The sequence below is a fragment of the Elephas maximus genome, chromosome 17 (assembly GCF_024166365.1).
Source record: "Elephas maximus indicus isolate mEleMax1 chromosome 17, mEleMax1 primary haplotype, whole genome shotgun sequence".
Taxonomy (NCBI): Eukaryota; Metazoa; Chordata; class Mammalia; order Proboscidea; family Elephantidae; genus Elephas; species Elephas maximus.
In genome coordinates, this window is record NC_064835.1 from 89,132,269 (window position 1) to 89,154,463 (window position 22,195).

Below are 22,195 nucleotides of genomic sequence, written 5' to 3' on the forward strand. Positions count from 1 at the left end.
TGTGCCACCAGGCCTCCTTATTATATACTATAAACAAGTTAATTGACCTTTTCTCCCCGTACCTTTCCTCCATCGCTTTCTATAAAGGGTGCTGATGGTGCTGGTGGACTTTATAATCTGACGTGGGTCGTGATAGAATCGTGGAGGGAACGAGCACTTCCCAGAGATGGATGAAGTCTCCGCTTTTGTGGAAACCAGTTCCCATCGAGTCAATTCAAGACGGTGAAAGCTCTCGGCTGCTAACTGGAAGACTGGGGGTTTGAGTGCGTCCAGAGGTGCCTTGAAGAGAGGCCAAAGAGTCTGCTTCTGAAGAATCAGCCACTGGAAACCTTACGAAGCACTGTTACCCTCTGACACACGAGGGGTTGTCATGAGTCAGCATTGAGTCTGTGGCAACCAGTAAAGCTTTTGGGGAGGCGGAGGGAGTGTGTCCCTTTGTGGAGGACTGTTTACATGACAGGAGCACGTGGCTGCTGCAGGGCCCTGGGCTTGCCACTTCCGTGGCAGGCTCTCCGGTCTTCCTGAGTTTCTGTGAACTTCTCAATAACCAAAACGCAAACCCATTGCTGGTGTGTCGATTCCAACTCATAGCAACCTCTCTGCCTAAATCAGCTGACCCGTACTCTGCTGTCTGCATCCAAGAGCCCAGGCCATTTCGTGGGTACTGTCACTATTTCTGCAAAAGGTGAACAATAAATAAGGAAGACCGAAGAAGAATCGATGCCTTTGAATTACGGTGTTGGCAAAGAGTATGGAGTATACCAGGGACTGCCGGAAGAAGGATCTAATCTGTCCTGGAAGAATTACAGCCAGAATGCTCCTTAGAATCGAAGACGGCGAGACTTCGTCACAGGTACTTTGGACGTGTTATCAGGAGGAGCCTGTCCCTGGAGAAAGACATCATGCTTAGTAATGTGGAAGATCAGCAAAAAGAGGAAGACCCTCAACAAGATGGATTGACACAGTGGCTGCAACAATGGGCTCAAGCGCAGCGGCGATTGGGAGGCTGGTACAAACCGGGCAGCGTCTCGTTCTGTTGCATATGGAGTCACTGTGATTCGGAACTGACTCTACGGCACCGAACAACATCACTACCCCAGTTTACGGTTGAAGAAATCCGAATCTCACAGCCCTCAGTGGGAGCCAGGCTTGAGAAGCAGGTGTGTCCCGTTGCCGGCTTCAGTCACGCCCCTGGCGCAGTGGCTTGATAGCATGGACACTTCGATGCTGGGGGAGACAGGCAGAGTGGGTGAAACCAGCCGGATGGGTCACTGAGGAGGGGCTTCCAAATGCTGGGGAGGGGTCTACTTCTAGGCTGAGGATGGGGTGCTTTTCCTGGGTGGGGTGGGGTGTTGCCACCTGCCCTGCACTCCCTACCTCCTGGGCTCACCTCATCTGTTATAGATTAAATTGTGTCCCCCAAAAACTTATGCTGCAGTCCTAACCCTGACACCTGTGAACATGGCCTTGTTTGGAAATAGGGTCTTTGAAGATGTTACTAGTTAACATGGGGTCATGATGGAATAAACAAAAAAAGAAAAACCAGTTACCATCCAGTCCATTCTGGCTCATGGCGACCCCAAGTGAGTCACATTAGAACTGTGTTCCACAGGGGTTTCAGTGGCCAATCTTTTGGAATTAGATTGCCAGGTCTTTCCTCTCAGGCACTTCTGGGTAGACATGAACCTCCAACCTTTTGATTAGCAGCTGAGGGTTTAAGTGTTTGCACGACCCTTAACTGTTTGCACGACCCAGGGAATCCCAGAGGGAGTGGAGAGGTCCTAATCCAATATAACCTCATAAAAAAGAAGAGACACAGAATGGCGTAGAGAGCAGAAGGCCATGTGACGACAGTGGCAGAGCCTGCATTCAGCGATGCGTCTGCAGGCCAAGGAGTGCCGGCCACCTCCCGAAGCTGGTACAGAGGCACGGACCAGACCTTCTCCTAGAGCCCTCCCGAAGGAACCAGCTCTCTGACGCCTTGATTTGGGACTTCTAGCCTCCAGAACTGTGAGATCATAAATCTCTGTTGTTTCAACAGAGATCTTAAACCACCCATTAATACACCATCTTACGGGGCCACTGAGGCTGAGCTGCTCCAGATTCCATCTTGTGAGCAGGTGGATGGAGGAACAGAACCTTCGCAGCTCAGGGGAGACCTGACAAGGGAACAGCCCCGGCTGGTCCAGCCCTTGTCTTCATCTCCCAGCTCAGAGTCCCACCCACTCCTGGCCAAGGCTGGGTCCCTGGCTCAAGTCTCGGAGACACCTGCTCGTTTTACTGTGCCTGGGTGTCGACTTCCTCTCCCAGCTCTCCCAGAAATCTGTGTCTCTGGCCTGGCTTCTGCTGAATGGAAAAACCCCAACAACAAGGGCACAGTGTCTGTGCCGCCCGACTTTCACAGATACCAAAGCTCAGGACACAGCAGCTGGGCCTCTGGACGCGCACGTGTGCGGAGCTGCTGAATTGCAGCGATTGTTCTCTGCACCCAGAGCCTGGGAGGCTCCTGAGGAGCAGAGTGGCCTTGTCTGCACAGCTGAGCATTTCACACATCCACAAAGCCCTCGGTGTGCCCACACCAGTGGTGTCACCCTTTAGGGACACGCACAGGATGTGTTTGGATTGAGGAGAGGAGGCCAGGGAACTATGCCCGGTGAAGAGAGGGACAGAGTGAAGCCTTGGCTCTCCAGTCTGTGTGGGTGATGGCTGCCCCAGTGGACCCCTGCCACCAGGTCTTTGGGCTCGCTCTTCCCTCAGGTCCCCAGGAGAAGGGATCCTGGAAGACACACCACAGATCTGGCACCTTGCCTGGAGTGAGTCCATCACCCAGCACCCTCCCTTCCCTCCCTCCCTGGGGACCTGGTGAGTTGTTTGACCTCTCTGGGCTTCAGTTGAGTCTTCAGTAAAGCAAGACGATAAAGTCTGCAATGCCCAGCTCACACGATTAAATAAGATTTTGTTTTTCTTTCCTTTAAAATCTCCTCCCAGTGTGTGGCAGGTGTTCACGAGGAAACAGCAGGCTGGTCAGAGCGCATGGGGATGGTCTGCTGGCTCTCCCCATCCCGCCCTAGCCCTCTCTTTCTCCCACCCCTACCCCAACAGTGTGCCTCCGACTGCCATTCAGCAAATAGGCTGTGGGAGTTGAAGGCGAGAAGGCCCCCTGCCCCCTAGAAGCCTATCCTGAACTCAAGGTGGGACACGTGTGATGTCCCGGCTCTGTCCCCTCTTGTGTGACCTTGGACAAGTCACGCCTGCTCCCTAGCTTGCTTTTCTTGGCTCCCACCCGTGCTGCAGCCTGGCTGGCACAGGTGCACCCCAGCGCCTCAGACAAGGGGGGCATAGCACGTCCCAGCCCCATCCCAAAGCACCGTGGTTTGCCAGGCGGTTCTCCACCAAGGTGGACATTGGCAGCATGGGCCCCGTAGGCTCAGAAGGATAGAGGCTGTGGGGCACGTGACATGGAGACGATCAGGGAAGGAGAGACAGAGAGGGGGCCTGGGAAGTAAAGCCGAGCGCCTGCAAGATCTACCCAGAAAGAAAGGAGGATTTTGCTTCAGCGTTCTCCTCAAATAATCGCCGCTACCAAGAAAGCACTGAAAGACTGAGTGAGGGCCAGTGGGAGATTCAAGCCCCGAATCACGCAAAGCTGCTTCTGAGTGGCCAAGAGCCATCATGCGTGTGCAGACAACACACGTGGCCAGCGAAACTGGTGCCCACCGTTAACCGCCGCTCTAGAGAAAATCTGCATTTGTTTTTTCTTGCCTTGTTCATGTTTCTGAAATCTGAGAAACTGTTTTCCTCTGGGAAGTTGCGGGGTGCACATGGACCCCATGGCGTGTATTCACAAGCACAAACACTTCTGTGGGAACCTCCGAGGAAAGAGGAGGGGCGGGGACAAACAGGCAGGGAGGTCACTGGACTGTCAGCATCAGACAGGCCCAGGCTGAGCTGGTGAGGGAGAGGGAAGCTGCTGGAGCCGTGCTGGGGAGCGCCCTGGAGCAAGGCTTGAGGTGGAGGACTGGACCAAGCACACAGGAGCCATTGTCACTTGTACACAGGCAGAGCCAGCTGCCAACCTCTGTGCCTGCTGCTCAGGTCACTCAGGCCACCCCCTCCATGCCCCATCGCCCATCAAGCCTGGGAGGCAGGGACTGGTATTATCACATTCTACAGTCGGCAAGACGGAGGTTCTCTGGAAATCACACAGCCAGAGGGTGGTTGGGGCAACAAACAAGAGGCAGCTGTCAAGGCTCAAATCTTCACCTTTTTCTTAATAAAGTCATCGTGCCTTGTGCGTGTGATCACACGAGCGTTCCAGGTGTAGGTACCTGTGCGTGTGTGTGGTGTGACTGTGTGCGTGTGAGCATGAGTGTGAGTGCATGTGTATGGTGTGTGTGCCTGTGTGAGCACATGAGTGTGTGGTGTGTGTGTGTGAGCACATGAGCGTGTGTGCTGTGTGTGCATGTGAGCACCTGAGAGTACATGGTGTGTGGATGTGTGTGTGCCTGTGTGTGGATGTGTGTGTGCCTGTGTGTGGTGTGTGTGTGTGTGTGAGCACCTGAGGATACATGGTGTATACCTGCGTGTGTGTGTGCATGTGAGCACGTGTGTGTGTGGTGTGTGTGCCCATGTGTGCATGGTGAGCAGGCGTGCATGTGTGTGCACACTTGGGGAGGCTACACATGTGTGTGGGTGTGCACAGGTGTGGGTGTGTGGTGCGTGTACATGTGTGTGAGCACACGGAGGCTGTGAGGCCGAGTCTGCCTCTCCTGCTATGTCCACTCAACAAGCACCAAACGTCACCCACGGCGAGTGCGGGGCAACCATTTCTGCCAGTTCCCTCATGAGAACCATTTCTGCCAGTTCTCTCAGCCTGAGGCGAGAGCCAGTACCAGCCCCTGGAGTGACCAGGTGGACCTCCTCCTGCCAGCCCCTGCACACATTACTGCCCAGCTTCAGACATGCCCTTCTGGATGGGGGTCAGCCCTCCTTCTTTCGGAGGACTTAGGATAAGGATGAGGTTACCTGGTGAGCGGTGGGCTGGCAGAGCTACCCAAGCCAGAAATCTCAGAGTGGTCCTGGTCCTCTGTCCCCACCCTCCACAAGTCCTGCCTTGAGCTCAGTGCCCTTCGTGGGACACTCACTGAGTGAACAGAGACATCCACCAGCAGAGGCAGAGGTGGCCTGTGAGCACTCAGAAGGGACGCTTCTCAGAACGGGGCTCAGGATAGCCCCACTCCAGGCCCGCCACCCCCGGCCCACCTCGGGCCCCTACCTGAGCCCTGCGGGGCAGCACTGGATAGGATCCACTTGACCAGACAGCATCTCATCAGGGCCTTGCGGGTGAGCCGCGGCCTCTGCCACTTGACGCCCTCCTTCTTGTTCAGAGGCGTGTGCCCGGGATCCCCCAGGAGGCTGCCGTCCGACGCCTTCATCGCCTCCTGCGGGGAAAGGGAGAGCAGCCCTGAGCCATGGCTCACAGAGGGGAAGTCCAGATCGCCCCCTGGCCAGCGCTGACCTTCTGGGCAAGGCCGGTCTTAACACCACCCCAGGCACTCGTTTTCCAGGGCGTGCATGCCAGAGGCTGCCAGTCCTGGCCAGAGAATTCCTGGGGCTCTGCCGCCCCTCCAGCCGGATCACGCCTCCGCACGCCTCCTTTGCCCCTCGCGTTGGGCATCTCCCGCCCACCTCTCACCAGCCCCACTCCTCCTCCAGCGGCCACCCTGCAGACACAGGCAGCCTCCACTGGAAAAGCAGCTCAATGCCCCCAGATGGAGGGGTGGGTTGAGAACGCAGCCCCGGCCTCCCACACACTCCCCTCCAGGGCCACACCCGCTGCCCACGGTGTGGACGGGCAGCCTCCCTTGCTCAGTCCAGTGGCCCCTGACCAGTGATCCCAACCGATGCGTCCCCCCGTGTGCAGAGCAGAACTGTGCTCCACGGGGTTTTCAAGGCTGTGAGCTTCACAGGTAAATCACCAGGCCTTCCTTCTGGGACGCCTCTGAGTGGGTTAGGACCACCCACCTTCCAGTTAGTAGCCCAGCACTTAACCATTCATGCCATCCAGGGGCTCCTCAGTGGAGCCCACTCCTACTTGAAGATCAAGTTGGTGGGACCCCTCTGCCAGGAAGCCCTCCCTGATTGCTAGAGCTGACAGAGCATTGTCTGTACTTCCATAACTCACAGACTGCGTGGTGATAAATCTGACAGAAACTTTTTTTTTTAATTGTATGTTATATGAAGGTTTAAAGAGCAAAAAAGTTTCTCATTGAACAATTGATTCACATATTGTTTTGTGACATTGGTTGCCAACACTATGACATGTCAACACTCCCCCTCTTGGCCTTGAGTTCCCCATTACCAGTTTTCCTGTCCCCTCTGCCTTCTCGTCCTTGCTCCTGGCCTGGTGTGCCCGTTTAGTCTTGTTTTGTTTTACGGGCCTGTCTAATCTTTGGCTGAAGGGTGAACCTCAGGAGTGACTTCAGCACGGAGTTAAAACAGTGTCCAGGGGCCATACTCTCAGGATTTCTTCAGTCTGTGATGGAAACTTCCGGTCGTGGGCAAGGCCTGTGGTTTTCCCCCACTCTGTACCCTGGGTCCAACACAGCATTGGACCCCTGGGAAACCTCTGTGGGATGACGGGAGGGGGGCCCAGAGGGGGGAGGTTGTGGGTGAGCCCAGACTCGCTCATCAACCCCCTCACCCCAGCACAGGCCAGATTGCAGAGTTAGATGGTCCCTTAGAGCTCACAGTACCAACCCCTCCATAACTGCAGCCCAGAGAGGAAGTGAACCCGCACACCACCACACAGCAAAGGTGGGCCTTCCCATGCCCTCGCTCTGCCCGAGTTTTCACCTTGAGGTAAGCTCAGGGAGAATGAAAGGCCAGGCGACCACCCTGGAGGGGGCAAATTTACAGACACTTCACCCTGTGTGTGATGATCTAAACAAACAACTGATTGGCGGGGCCTTCGAGGAGTGGCTGTGGTGGCGGCTCATTAAGAGACACGAAGCTGCTAGCATGGGACTGCAGCTCCAGAAAAGGACCAGAGCAGCAAGATTTGCCTCCCTGCAAAGCTAGTGAGGCAAGCCCCTCACTCCTGGCTCCTAACCACCCACCTTCCCCAGTGCCCACTGCTGGCTGCAGAGGTAGCGCCTTGTCGGCAAGGCTCGGGAGAAGGTTGCGCACAGGCAGAGGCAGTTGGCCAAGGCATCCACGCATGCATACCCATTGCTGTCGAGCTGATTCCAACTCATAGCGACCCTATAGGACAGAGTAGAGCTGCCCCATAGAGTTTCCAAGGAGCGGCTGGTGGATTTGAACTGCCAACCTTTTTTATTAGCAGCCAAGCCCCTAACCACGAGGCCACCAGGGCTTCTTTATTTGTCCACTGAGTCTAATTTGCTGCTTTTGCCCCATTCTCTCTGGCTCAGGGGCAGTTCTATGACAGGCGTGACCTGGCTGCTTGATTAGTAGTCACTGCGTGCTGGTAGTTCCTGTTTCCATTCTGTCCACAATGTGCTGCCTGAGTTTCAGGCTTGGAGGGAATAGCATACCCGTGTGGGCACCGGTTCTGACTGGCTTTGGTTGGGATCGGTATGTACGCACTCGAGCCAGCCAGGACTGCCGTTGGGCAGGAGGTGGGTGAGGTCCTTATGGGACTGTGGGGTTTCGCATGTGCTACTTCTCACATTGTCCTGAAGAGTGTTAGGTTGTTGTAAGTAACAGGCAGATGTCCAAATGGGCCACCTCTGCAGATGTGGAGCCCAAACTCAGCCCCTGCACCGGTCAGGGTTCCCAGGTGCAAGTGACAGAAAGTGACCCAGGCTGACTTAAACCAGAAAGCAGTCGGCAGCAGGGATCCCAGGCCAGTCACAGCCTCCCCAGGAAGGATAGAGAGCGAGGCTTGGAATCAGACAAGAGGAAAGAGTGGGAGGCAGGACAGCCAGACCCTGGTCATGGTCAGACCACAGAACAGGCCAGTGAGAACCCCTCTGTGCTGCTGACCCCACTGCTGGCACTGCCTCTCCCAGGGACACAGGGCTTGGGAGCCCCACTGACCGCACAGCCCTGCTGCTCCTGGAAGCTGGAGGCTGCTGCTGGGCCATCTCTGCTGAGTTCCTGGCTCCACATTCAAAGTCAAGTGTGGAGAAGGAGACCAATGTCCAAGACCCAGTCGCACGCCCGCTCCCTGCCTACCAGGGCAGAGGGGAGAGCAAGCACCTGGCCTTTCAGGCTCTCGTGGTACCTTGGTGGGGAATTTCCTGAACACGGGGAGAAAGAAAAGCCCTACAAATGTTCCCTAAATTATAAAGCTTAAACAATGGCTGTGGGAAGGGGAGCTGGTCTGTTCCATCCTGCAGACTAGAGTTAGGTGGGGTGAACCACTAGATGCTCACATTTGGGGCCAGGTAGTCAGTCACCCGGTCAGCTTCTGGGCGACCGGGTGGCCTCATCCAGCCCTCCCGGACAGCTTGGCAGGGCGATGTCCAAACCTCTTATCCTGGCTGTCATGGATTGAATTATGTCCCCCAAAAATGTGTGTATCAACTTGGTTAGGCCATGATTCCCAGTATTGTGTGGTTGTCCTCCATTTTGTGATTGTAATTTTATGTTAAGATGATTAGGGTGGGATTGTAACACCACCCTTACTTAGGTCACCTCCCTGATCCACTGTAAAAGGGGTTTCCCTGGTGTGTGGTCTGCACCACATTTTATCTCTCAAGAGATAAAAGGAAAAGGAAGCAAGCAGAGAGTTGGAGACCTCATACCACCAAAAATCAGCACCAGGAGCAGAGCGCGTCCTTTAGACCTGGGGTTCCTGAGCAGAGAAGCTCTTAGTCTGGGGGAAGATTGATGAAAAGACCGACAGAGAAAAAAAACCTTTGCCTGGAGCTGACATGCTGAATTGGGACTTTTAGCCTACTTCACAGTGAGAAAACAGACTTCTCTTTGTTAAAGCCATCGGTTTGTGGCATTTCAGTTACAGCAGCACTAGATAATTAAGACTCTGGCTTTCAGGGCCTTCCCCAGCCAGGTCCCAGCCTGCCAGTCCCCCATCCCACAGCCGTCACCCCCACCTCTCAAAGCACACCCTCAGCAAACCCCCAACCCCTCCCCTTCTCCAAGGCTCACCCCTGCAAAGTGGGGCATCAGTGGTTCCCAGAGTTCTATCAAGGGTAGGCACTACCTTCTGGGTGGGGCAGAAAGAGGGGTGCACACGCACACACACATACATGTGTACACACACACAATGCACACACATGCGTGTACACACACATACACACATACATGTGCACACAGACCTGCATGTACACACACATACATACACATATGCACACACGTCAGTCCTGCTCAGGCTGTGATCAGGGGCGTTTTCTCCATTCTTAATGACCTTATTAAGGAGAGAAATGGCCTTAATGAATAAAGTTTTTATTTCAGCCCGGGATGGGGGCGGGGGCAGACGGGCAGCTGGTGCTTCAGTAAAGCATGGGTTTTCTGCTGTTGTCTGTGCAAGGAGCCTGGAGGATTTCTGAGAGAGGAACCAAGGTGGGCCCCACAGCCTCTGACCGGACCCGTCTGTGGGAGCCCCCACATGCCAGGACAGAGCTGGTGCTGGCGGGCACATCTACCCTCATGTACCTGTGGTAGTCACAGGGACTCTGTCCACAGCCCAGGCCTGGGCCCATGTGGAGAGACCCAGCTGGTGGCCCAGGCTCTAGCTGCCTGGGGAGGTGGGGAGAGGCCCACAGGGCAGGGCTGAGGGCGTCCTTTAGTGCAGGTCCACTCTGGGCTGTGTCATCTTGTCCTCACAGCAACCCCATGAGGTCGGCAACATCACACCATTTTACTGGTGAGGAGACCACCCTCGTGAGGAGTCTTAGGACAAGGCCACGCTGAATGCTGACCCCGTCCCTAGTGGCCAGCCCTTGGGGAGGCCTCAGAAGTTCAGGGGGGCATCTTAAGCTCATTAACCATGTCAACAATCCTCCAAGAGTCACCGTTTACGAACGTGCTAACAGTCTCTGAGAGCTAAGAAGCTAAGAAGCCCCAGGGTGGGGTGGTGGAGAGAGCACCCCTACCTGGCCTGAGGGGCCACGAGCCCCACCCCAACCTGCGAACCCCATGGGGCAGGGCCTGTAATGGCCTCACTCTGTGAGGTGGGTAAGCGGCCTGTGGAAGTTGATAAGGGAGTGTGCCGACTGCACGCAGTGAGGGCTGGGAGTGTGCCCACTGCAGGCAGTGAGGGCTGGGAGCGTGCCCGCTGCAGTCATGTTTTTAAAACAGAAATTAAATCCCTCCCCCTCCTGCTGCATTTACAGCAAAACCCCAAAACCTTGGTTGGGGCTACAGAGCTCACCTCGGTCAGGCCCTGCAGGGTCCTCATCAGCCTCATCTGCCCACCCCACCCCACCTGCTCTTTGAACGCGCCAGGCTGTTCCCACATCTCGGCCTTTGCACTCCATTTCCCTCTGCCTGGAACACTCCTCCCCCCCGCCATGGACGTTAGGGCTGACCCCTTCACCTCTTCCAGGGTTCACTCAAGTGTGGGTCCTTGGAGAGGCCCTGTGACTTCCTCTCGAGGTTGCCTTCCTCGCGGACGCTCCATTGCTCACCCGCCTTACTGCTCCACAGCACTGACCGGTTTTTGAAATTACCCTGCACATTGGCTTTCTGGTGCCATTTCTGTCCCTGCTCCCTAGAATGTCAGGCTCCAGGTTGAGTTGTGCCCCCACAAAGGCTATGTTGAAGTCTTTATCCCCTGCACCTGGTCTTTGCAGATGTGGTCCGTGAGCATGAGGTCGCACTGGCACGCGGTGGGCCCTCAGCTCAGATGGCTGGTGCCCTTGTGACAGGAGAAGAGACCCAGGACAGAGGGAGTATGGTCATGTGGCGACAGAGGCGAAGACTGAGGGGTGCTGCCACGGCCGAGGAATGCCAGGGGCTGCCAGAAGCTGGAAGAGCCAGCCCTTGGGAAAGCATGGCCCTGCTGACACCTGAACTCAGACTGCTAGCCTCTAGAGCTGTGGGGGAATAAATTCCTGTTCTTACAAGCCGCCCAGTTCATGGTAATTTGTTATGGCTAATACAGTCAGTTCTGTGAGAGAGGGGCTCACCCAAGCTATGTGTGGCTCTTCCTGCAACACACAGCCTCATGCCCAAGAGGCTTGGAAGCTCAAAACTCAGCAATAAAAAAAAAAAGTTAGAAAATGGGCAAAGGACAAGGACAGAGAATCCACCAAGAAGGACACGCAGATGGCAGATCGGCCCTTGAGAAGATGGCCAACATCATCAGCCATTCAGGAAATGCAGATTAAAACCTTGCCGACATACAGCTGCACACCTACCAGAATGGCTAAAACACCAAACACCGGTGAAGACAGAGATACCGGCTCACTCATACGTTGCTGCTGGGAATGTAAACACTATAGCCACTCTGGAAAACAGTGAGCAGTTTTTTAAAAAACCAAACACGCAATTCCCATACAATCCCGCAAGTGCAGTCCTGAGTATTTCTCCCAGCGAAATGAAAATTTTTGTTCACACACAGTCTGTACCTGAATGCTCATGACAACTTTATTTATAATGGCCCCAAACTGGGAACACATCCCAGTCGCCCTTCGATAGGTGAGTGGTTAAAGGAACTGGTAAACCCGTGACATGACGCAGCGCTCAGTAATAAAAAGGAACACAGTACGGACACGCGCAAGGACGTGCTTGGGCCTGCAGAGGGTCAGGCTAAGTGAAAACAGACGAGCTCAGAAGGGCACATACAGTATGTTTCTACTGTTATAATGTTTCGAAATGATAAAATTTTGGAAATGGAAAGCAGATTCAGTGGTTGCCAAGGGTTAGGGACAGCAGGAGAGGGAGGGAAGTGGGTGCGGCTGTAAAAAGGGCAAGAAGAGGGACCCTGGTGGTGATGGAAACGTTCAGTATGTTGGCTTTGGTGGCGGGTACGTAAACCTACACGCGTGGTAAAGTTTAGAGCACTAAATGTTTGCAAGTGTTCACACGTGCATACGCGTGCACCCACACGCAGACACACACACAAAGGAGTTCATGCAAAACTGGGGGAATAGGAACAAGATTGGTGGGTTGTGTATCCCAGTCGTAATATTTACTAAGGAGTCTCTGGGTGGTGCTAAGGGTTAAGCACTTGGCTGCTAACTGAAAGGTCGAAGGTTCAAGTCTACCCAGAGGCTTCTCAGAAGAGGGGTCTGGTGATCTACTTCTGAAAATTCAGCCACCGAAGCCCTGTGGAGCACAGCGCTACTCTGACACACGTGGGGTCGCCATGAGCTGGAATCGGCTCCACAGCAGCGGTACCGTAACACTATTACAGTTTTGCCAGATGTTACCATTGGGGAAATTGGGTAAAGGGTACATGAGATCGCGCTATATTAATTACATATTATTTATTACATGCACGTGAATCTATAATTATCTCAATAAAAATTTCAATTAAAAATACACACACACGCGTGCACACACACACACACGTGCGGGTGCAGAACCCTAAATAAACACTTGTAATTGACTGGGTGAAGCTCCCTGACGTTCTCCACAACCCACCTGAGAATCTCTCTCCTGTTCCCTGCTTGCTGCAGGCATCATGTTACAGGAGACAGAGCTGTCCATCCTGCACAGGCCTCAGGGGATGGCCAGGGTTGGGTGGCAGAGACCGGTGAAGCCAGAGGAACTGGGCCCTGGGGTCACATAGAGTCCCCAGTGGGCAGCCTTGGCAGTGGTAGGTGTTCACGGCCATGTCCCAGAAATGTGCCCCAGGCTGGCCCTGGGGACCTGCAGCCTGCTCTGAAGCTCACGAGCTTCCCTCAAGGGCAGAGGCTGCAGGTGGGCCAGGCCCCCACAATTCGCCCCAGACCAGAGGCTTGCAGCTCCCACAGGGCCGGGCCAACGGCAGCTCTCAGCTTCCCTCCAAGACTCCCTGGGCTGTGGGCAGTCAGGGAGTGTCAGAAAGGGCCCCACACTGGCAATGCACCTAATATGTTCAGGACACTGAATTAGATGCCCTAGTTTATTTAATTTAATGCTCAAATCAAACCATGTTGTTTATTTAATGCTCATGCCAACATTTTGAGTTAGGTGTCCCCACCCCCATTTTGCAGACTAAGAAACTGGGGGTTCCCAGGGGCTCAGCAACCAGCTTAAGGTCCCAGTCTGGGATCTGATTCCAGGATCCCTGCCAGCTCCCCCAGAGTCCTGCCCTGACTCTCCACCAGGACCACCGTCATCCTGAGGGACATTGCCACACCACAGAGAGGGGCTGGATCATTTGAAGCAGAACACCAGGACCTAGACCTGAATGTCCTACCTCGTGGACCTCAACTCCCCACAGGGCCCTGAAAACCCAAGTCACCCAGCGAGCTGTTGGCCCTGCTCCCTGCCACCTGCACAGCAGGGCACAGCGCCATCCCATGGGGCTCATCTGACTGAGAAGCACTGAGGTGAGACCCTCAGCAGCTTGTTCAGTCTCTGTGGGTCTTGTCAGCTGGGCTCCACAGGCTTCCCCCAAAGAGCAGCCCAGAGAAGGCTTGGCAGAGGTGGGGGTCCTGGCAAACCGGGCTTAAATGTCACATGAGCAAATACATATGCAAAACCCAAACGTTTACAGGCATCTGAGGATGAGACACAGCCTTGAATAGCTTCACAAGGCTTGCCAGGACACGCTGAACGCTGGTTCAGAGGACGCATCTGACCTGGGGGGCAGCATGGCAGGGGTGGCTCAGGAAGGTTGATGCTATTTCAAGAAGCCCGAGTAGTAGGGAGAGGTCTGTGGTCAGGCAGACAGGGATGTGGGTCGGAGCCCTCCCCTCCTGGCTGGGCGACTCTGGACAAGCAGTACTTCACTGCTCTGAGCCTCAGTTTCTTGCTCTGCAAAATGGGGATAACCATACGCCCTCACAGTGTTATGGGGAAGGCTAAGTGAGGTGACTTACAAAGCACCCGGCCTGGCTCTGGGCACACAACCAGGGCGATGGTGATGATGGTTCACCTTCCTCACCAGCGAGGGCCTGGCTGCCCGGTGCCGGGGGCAGGGCCAGTCCTGCAGGGAGACCCAACTTCCACGGTTCCAACTGGCTGCACCTCAGAGCCACCTGGGCGGTTTCTCCACCTTCCGCCTGTTGGGGCTGCATTATTTCATTCAGCAGGGCTGGGGCTGTTCTATTTTTATAAAGCTCCTTGGTAGATTTGAAAATGCAGCTAAGGTTTAGAGATAAAAAGTTCTGTGCCTTGCCTGTGGGGAGAAGGGGTCTCCAAATTTGGGCCTGGCCAGGTGCTCTCAACCTCCTACTCCCCCTCCTCCTCAGGAGGGCTTGTTCTGAGGTTGGGGACATCCCAGGGGCTCAGATGTGGAGCTGCCCGGCCTCTGCACCCCCTTCCCAGTCCATGGCATAGAGGCGGGTGCTGCTGCAGAGCCAGCTGGCTCTCTGGACACCCACTCCCATCGTCATTCACTCTATTTCCATCACTTGGGACAGATGGCAGGAAACTGTGGTGGGCGTCACGTCACGCAGGCCCCAAGGATTTGGGACAGGGAGGCTGTGGGGAATCTCTTTCTCTACCCTCCCCCGGGCACTGGCAGACGAGGACCAGGCAGCTCGCCTTGCCAGGGGGGCTGAGTTTGTCATGTATCTCCAAGAACCTGTACACACATGGCCTTGGGCACACAAGGTCCTGTGTACACATAGCCCTGGGCACACATGGCCCTGGGCACACAAGGCCCTGGGCACACAAGGCCCTGGGCACCACCCTATTAGAACAAGGATAGCTGGGGCAGGAAAGGGGAGAGCCAGGCTGTCCTGCCCTGCCCTGATGGCTGCAAGCAGTGAGGGGTCACTCCACCCAGGGGCTGACCCAGCTGTTCGTTGGCAAACTTCCCTTGTCTGTCCTGCTCTACTTGGTAATCAGAAAATAATGACACTGTCACTCCCGCCATTCATGGAGCTCTTGCTAGGAGCCAGAGACAGGGCTCAGGGGTGGTATAGGAGCCCACTGGTCTGGGAGGCCGGTGATAGTGCCCCCAGGAAAACGAGGAGCCCACGGCACCAGGAGCAAAGTGGCCTCTCCGAGGACACTCAGCTAGTGCGGTGAAAAGGCCGGGACTGAGCCGGACCTGTCTGATCACCAGGAGGGGTCACCGCCCTCTACTGGTCAGGGCCCTTCCATACCAAATGTGGGGGACCCAGGCTGTGATAGGCAGCTGGCGTGTCTGAGGGGGGTGTCTAAGGGTACAGCTGCATTGCTGGCCCCCCTTAGCCCTGCGGCCCCTGGATCTCCGCTGCCCGGACTCCCACTAGTCAGCACAGGTTCCTGAGCTCAGGCGGATCCTGGAAGAGGCTGCAAGCATAGCTCCAGAACAAATGGAGAGACTGAGGCCTGGAGAGGGGACATAGCCTGCCCAAGCTCAGGGTCAGCAGGGCAGACCTGGGGGTAGAACTTGGTTCCCCCAGGCCACTGCCCAGAGTGTCCCCTAGTGAGAGGATGTTAGAACAGGGCCAGGACATGCTGGGCACAGGGCGCGGCCTCAGCAGCAGAGTGGGGCTTGGGTCGGCTCTGGAGATTTGCCCACCGCCCCCAAGCTGGGTGTGGTGGAAGGCCAGGGGTGGTGGGCAGGGCTAGAGACCAGGTCAGTGAAGACCAGCAGCAACCCAGAGGCAGAACCCAGCCTGAAGGAGGAGGCAGAGACCCAAGTCAGGAGATCAGAGGGGGGAGCCTGGGCCAACTGGGGCCTGAGGTCCAGGACAGGCCCTCCTCTGAGGTGTTCTCCTGCCTTAGCTCAGCATAGCCCCCAATTCTGGCACCTGCAGGGCCCCTCGGTTCTCTCCCTGTCACACGGCTGCTCTGTGGTGTGCTAGGCCGTGGGCTGAACAGCTGACAGACACACCTGTTCCAGGGAAACCTCAGTCAGCTGGGAAAGGGTGCTGAAGGGGGCGGGGGGCCTCCAGTGACTCACCCATGCCTCCCTCTTTTTCACCCTCAGTCTCCTTCCCGCTCCAGGTCTACAGGGAGGAGAGGGTGATTTGCCAGCTTTTCCCCCCTTTTCTTTCTCTGCCTTGGAAACCCCGGTCCTTGCAGCTGCTCCTGGCAGTCGCAGAGGTGGGGGGTGGATGGAAGAGCAATGGGCCCCAAGCGCCAGCCCGAGTCAGGGAAGCAAGATTCTGATCAGAAAAGAAGCTCTGAATTTACGGCAGTGGCATCTTTTCCTCTGTAGCCCTGGTCCTGCAGCCCAGAGAGGGACCATGGCCGGCTCAGGTCACATAGCTAGTCCAGGTGATGTGGCCGGGTGGACCTGGCTTGTGTGTGGCCACTGGAAGGCTGAGGCCACAAGCCTGTGGGAGCCTGGCCATGCTGGGATATGACACCTCCCCGGCTGCCTGCTTGAAGTCATGCCCCCCTTCCCTGTAGCCTTCTCCCACAGCCCCAGCCCTAGGGAACTGAGCTTTGGTGTAAGACGGGGCATTGTTCAAATCCCAGGGACGATCTAGGGCAGGCCTCAGTCTCCTCATCTGTAAAGTGGGGACAATACCAGGGACTTCTTTGGGGGTAGCCATGCGGCCCAGGGAGAAAATGCAAATGAAGCCCCGGCCCAGAACCTGGGGTGTCTCAGAATCCATGGAGGGCCTGCCCGTCCCCCAGACTCCACCTGGAGACCAGAGGCAGGGCCACTTCCCTCTCCCACCCCAACCTTGGGCCCCAGTTACCATCTTTGCAAATAAAGGAGCCAATTAAGGTCCCTCTCCCACAAGAAGGCTGGCCGCTGGGCAGGAAGCAGTTTCCAGTGGATTTGCTGCGCGGTGAAGACAATAGCCCCTGACCTCTAGTGTGGAACCTGCGGTTCTGGTTGTTCCTCCCTTCTAGGGCCTCACAGAGTTCACTGCCTCTTTCTCTTGGCCTTGGGCTCAGAGGTCAGCCCCCCTTCCCCGGCAGCCCCCCTTCCCCGGCAGCCCCCCTTCCCCCTTCAGTGCCTGTTCCCAGCTGACTGAGGTTTCCCTGGAACAGGTGTGTCTGTCAGCTGTTCAGCCCACGGCCTAGCACACCACAGAGCAGCCATATGACAGGCAGAGAACCAAGGGGCCCTGCAGGCTCCAGAGTTGGGGGGCTGACTTGAGGGGGTCCCGGTGCTGTGCTGGAAAGCAGCTCCCCCTCTCTGGGCCTCAGGGTCTCCAGAATGGACAGAGGCACTGCCTGCCTTCCAGGGACGTTGTCATGTTTGTGACCGACAGGGAAGTGTGTGGAGAAGGCCGAGGGGCTCAACACTGTGAGGTGTTATTGGGGACAGCCCCTGACCACTACACCCATGGGGATGTCCTGAGTGACAGGCAGCTCTCTGTGTGATCGCCAGCCTCTGTTCTGAGTGCAACCCCTGCTGCCATGAGAGAGGAAGTTGTTTCACACTCCCCAGCTGACCTGGTGAGGGACCCTGCAGTGACTTCCCACTAGGGCCACTGTCCCTGCCTGGCCCAGCACCAGGAGATACGGGACCCGCTCCCACCTCTGATCAGGCAGCCACTGGAAGGCAAATGGCAGGATAAGGCCCAGCTAGACCCACTAGGGCCCGGGGGGCACTTAGTGCTGGTGGTGGGGGAGAGTGGATGCACGTGGTCGCAGTGGCCAGCTGTACCTGCAGGACTTGAGCCCCTCACTCTGCTCATTTAGCAGGGGCAGGGATGGCCAACCTCTGAAGTGACCTCTTGGCAGTCAGAGCCAGCAAGGGGAGGAGCACGGTCGTTCCGTGTGGTGGACAGAGAGCTGGCTGTGTGCACGTTTGTATGAACACCCCCTCCGTGCACATGCATGTTTGTGTGGCACAGGTCAGACTGTGGGCACGGTGGCAGGGCGTGTGTGAGGGCGTGCTTCTGTGGCTATTCGGTACACACTCACAGGACATTCAGAGCCGTGAGTGCATGTGGCCTGTGCTGGGTGGGGCATGTGTGTGGCGAGGACCTGAGTATACTAGGTGGGGTGAAGCTTCTCTCAGGCTCTGCCCTGCCTATCCCCTGGCAGCTGCTGAAGGGACCTACCATAAGAGGAGAGATAACCCCACCACTGTATGCAAAGGACTTTCAAGCCCATCACCTCTGTCAGTCCTCCCAGCACTGGGGAGATGGACCAGGCAGGGAAGAGGTGGCCTGGGGTCTGGGGCAGATTCTTTGGGTAGCCTGAATGCAGCTACAAGCCTGCTCCAGACTGCTTGTCCTCCCTCCTGGGTTTCTCAGGGACAGAGACTGCAAGATGCCAGCCCAGTGACCATTCTTCCTACTCACAAAACAAACAAACAAATTAGAAGCAAACCCGAGCCAGTTACCGTCAGCTCTATCTCACGTGTGCAGAAGAGAACCACTCCATAGGTTTTTAGTGGCTGTGATCTTTCAGAAGCAGATTGCCGGGACTTCCTCTGTAGCACCTCTGGTGGGTTCGAACTGCCAGCCTTTTGGTTAGCAGTTTAGAGTTTAGCCATTTGTACCTCCCGGGGACCCTTCCTTACTCACAAGACTGTGGTTTGATCTGAGACGGGTCGGGCCCCTTTGCCCTTCCTTCTTTCTCCTCCTCGGCGCCTGCACTGCCGGCTGGGGCTCCGGCAGCGATGCTGGAGCTTACCGCAGCCTCAAGGATGGGAGCCAGCACCGGGATCGTAGAGCCAAGAGACAGACGGAGCCCTGCAGCCTCGCAGAGCCTCCATGCCAGCTCCCTCTTGCCTGCCTGCCTCCCTCCGACTTCTGCTGGGGGAGAAATGCAGGCACCCTTGTTTAAGCACCATTATTGGGGGGTTCTGCTTGAGCAACCGGACCTAGTCCTGGAGCCCTCTTCTTGCTTCCAAAGCAAGACTGTCCCAAGCATGCGGAAGCTAGCAGGCCTTCGGGACAGATCGAACCCTCTGCGGGGCTTCAGCTGATTTTCCTCTCCTTTGTTCTTCCTCAATCAATTCTTCTCTATATCCTTTCCCACCCCCACCGTTACTTCTTGAACCTCACTCTATGCCAGGTGCTTTCTTTGCAGCGTGTCTCCAAGCTCCCAGTAGCCCCAGAGAAAGGACCATTAGCATGTTAGTTTCTCCCAGCCCTTTTGGAAAATGAGCATTCATTAATTACCTGAATGGTTCATTAAATGATGCATAAGACACCCCCTCCCAGCACTCACGACCCCCTCAACTCTAAAGGCTGCAGGGCCCAAGCTCCAGGTCAGCTGCCCTGTCACCTGCCTCAGGGACATAGCTGAGCAGGACCAGCCACGGGGCGGGCCCCACATGCCTCCTCTGCCCAGCTTCTTCTCCTAAACACCTAAAGTCTCTCCCATCCCAAGGAGGCCCCGGAGTTCACCTCCAGCCAGGACACCCAACATTCCCTGTCCCCAAAGCAACTCTACAGGTACAGCAGGGGGTGGGGTCCAAGAAGGAGGCATAACAAGGCTACCTGGGTCCAGGGCAGCCTCAAGAAACCCCTATTCCCCACTCAGGTGAACCCCGCCAGTGCCTACCTTGGCCCGCTGCATCCTGGACGCTGAAGGGAACTGTTGCCGGCCTCCCCCCTCGAAGCCAGCCAAGGAGAACGGGACTGCCGGCTGGCAGCTGCTTCATGTTTGCTGGACCAGACGTGATTGTCACTGGCAGCTTCTCATCCGCCCCCTGCCCACCCCTCCCTCCTTCCCTTCCTGCTTCTAACTGCTCCACCCCTCCACCCCCCTGCTCTGCCTCCCCCTTCCCTCTCTCTCTCTCCTTCTCTCTCCCTCTCTCTTTTTCTCGCTCTCTCTCATGCACACACACATATTTACCCCCCCATCTTCTGCCCCCCTCCCAGAATCCATGTCCCAATTGCTCTCTGTGGATACGGCTCCTGGTCCTGACCTCTTAGCCCATCTGGCTTTCCTGGCCTCCCTCCAGTCCTGTCACTGGCTGTCTCTCCCTGTGCCTCTCCCTGTCTTTTTCTTTCTCTAACGCCCCCACACCCACACACACATATGTTCTGCTCCTCCCCTTTCTCCTCTTGGTTACCGCCTATGGGAGAGAGAGGTTGTAGGGGGCTCCAGGGCACATGTTCCTGCCCAATGTGGGGTGGGAGCATGGGCGGCAGTCCAGCCTGGAGAGCCTCCTGGAGGTATTTTGCAGAACACGCTATACCCTCCTCTACTCCCTACCCCTCCCCCTGACTTATGAGCACCTCCTCATAGACGGGGGCGGCGGTGTGGAGCAACCCTCTGACCACCTCAGTCTCAGGGTCCCTAAGGGCAGCTGGGAGCTGTTGAGGTCCAGATGGGAAGCTGAGGCCACAGAGAAAGACCCGGCTCAGGTATGAGGACAGGGTCTCCCCTGTGCCCCTCCTGCCTCCTGGCAGACTGGTCATCCTCTGGCCACCCTTGGCTTCTGCAACATCCTCCCCATGGGACCTTTCTGTGGGTGCATGACTCCCCATTGGCCTCACAGATGTGGGCTCACAGCCCAGAGAAGGTGGTGGCTGCCAGGGGCAGTATCACACAAGTGGCTCTCAGGTCTCCTGAGGACTCGAGTTGGTCCACACCTGGGTCTCAGGTCTGCAGATGGCATGTGGCACAGCTGAGGGAACACCCCATCTCCTGCAGGGGCAGTAGAGGAAGGTCGCCAGATGGCACGTGGTACAGTGAGGAGCCACCCCATCTCCTGCAGGGGTGGTAGAGGAAGGCTGCAGGGCCCTAGGCATCCTGGGGAGAAGGGCTCCTTCTTGCATCCCAGACAGGCAGTTCTTGTTGGGCATTTGCTCAGCCCCTGGGAAACCACCTAGAAGTCAGGTGCCCTGCACCCTCCACACCTTCCGCACCCTCCACCAAGTTTCCCTTTGCAGTGCCCAGGGGAGCCAGCTTGTGCCACCGGTTCCCATGGAAACAGAGCCCTGTGACACCCTTCCCCCATACTGTGTACAACAGGAGCACACGTGCACACACGCCCATCTCTCTCTCTCTGTTTCCCCAGCCAGTTAGCTCCAACTTTCAGACCCTCGGGGGGGAAATAGCCTGGAGTTATGGACCCACCACAGCAGAGGAGGAGGCAGGCAGGCAGCCCAGGCATTTGTCCCCCCTGCACATCCAGGACAGCAGGGGCTCCGGGGACCGTGAACCCCAGCCCAGCTGCATCCTGGAAAGCCCCTCCTGCAGGCTTTACCACCAGAGGCCAAGCTCCCCGGAGCTGTTGGCCGTGGAGAGAAGGGGTCAGCTGGGGGGGGCGGTGGGGTGGCACTGCCCCACCTGGTCTTCCTCGAGGTGGCCCAGGGACGAAGTTGTCTAATATCTCACTCTGTAGACAATGACAGTGAGATCCAGAAAAGTTAAAGGATTTTCCTGGGGTCATAGGCTTCAAAGTGACAAAGGCAGGACTTAAAGCCTGCTCCTTTCATTCCAAAGTGAGAACTGTGGGTAAGATCTCCCCCAGCCAGTTCCATACCCAGGTTTCATATACCCAGCTTGAAAACACACAGGTAATAAAGAAACATGCTTGGTAAAGACACCAAGCTTGGTAAAGCAGAGGGTCAGCAAAAGTGAGGGAAGCCCTCCGTGAGATGGACTGACACAGTGGCTGCAATAATGGGCTCGGACATAGCAACGATTGTGAGGGTGGCGCAGGACCAGGCAGTGTTTTGTTCTGTTATACGCAGGGTCACCGTGAGTAGGAACCAAATCTACGGCCCCTAACAACAACAAACAATAAAGAAAACTTACCTATCACAGTTTCCAGGGCAGGCCTGCCCTTACTCGTGGCGATGGTCTGAAGAGAGTGGACTAGAGAAGACCGCCCCCAAACCAGCACCACCCTGTGTGGAAAACCATGCACCCTGCCACTTGGCTCGCTCTCTGAAATTCCACTGTTAAGAGATTCCTTCTTTGGAGCTAACAAGCTGGGACAAAATGGGCTGAGGACAATGGCCCCCCTTCCCAGGCTCAGCAGGGAACCTGCCAGTACAGCTGCCACCCAGGGGTTGCTCCTCCTAACACACAGATTTGGGGAGTGTGCGCTCTGCTGTGTCCCTTGTCCACCACCCCCTGCTCCATCCATGCCTCTTGCTTCCTCACTGCCTTCAGGGTTTGTCTGGAACCCAGGCACTTCCAGCTGGCTCCTCAGCTGCCTCCCTCGGGAGGAATGCAGGCCTGTTCAGCGGATGTGGTGTGGGCACATGTCTGTCGGCAAATCTTCTCAGGAGAACCTTAC

At 56.3% G+C, this 22,195-nt stretch overlaps 1 protein-coding gene across 2 annotated transcripts in view; it reads right to left on the reverse strand.

Annotated features, from left to right (window-relative positions):
• KCNIP3 (potassium voltage-gated channel interacting protein 3) overlaps positions 1-21,747 on the reverse strand; it is a 105,171-nt gene extending 83,424 nt beyond the window's left edge. Inside the window, exons 1-2 of one of the 2 annotated variants that reach the window (XM_049857226.1) lie at positions 21,709-21,747; positions 5,276-5,441 (exon numbers count right to left, since the gene is read on the reverse strand). In XM_049857226.1, the coding sequence (XP_049713183.1) occupies positions 5,276-5,435 (160 nt within the window). In that variant the 5' untranslated portion in view covers positions 5,436-5,441; positions 21,709-21,747. Of the gene's footprint in view, positions 1-5,275; positions 5,442-19,500; positions 19,621-21,708 lie in introns of those variants that run through there. The other variant, XM_049857225.1, reaches the window with a different exon arrangement.
• Between the last annotated feature and the right edge of the window lie 448 nt (positions 21,748-22,195).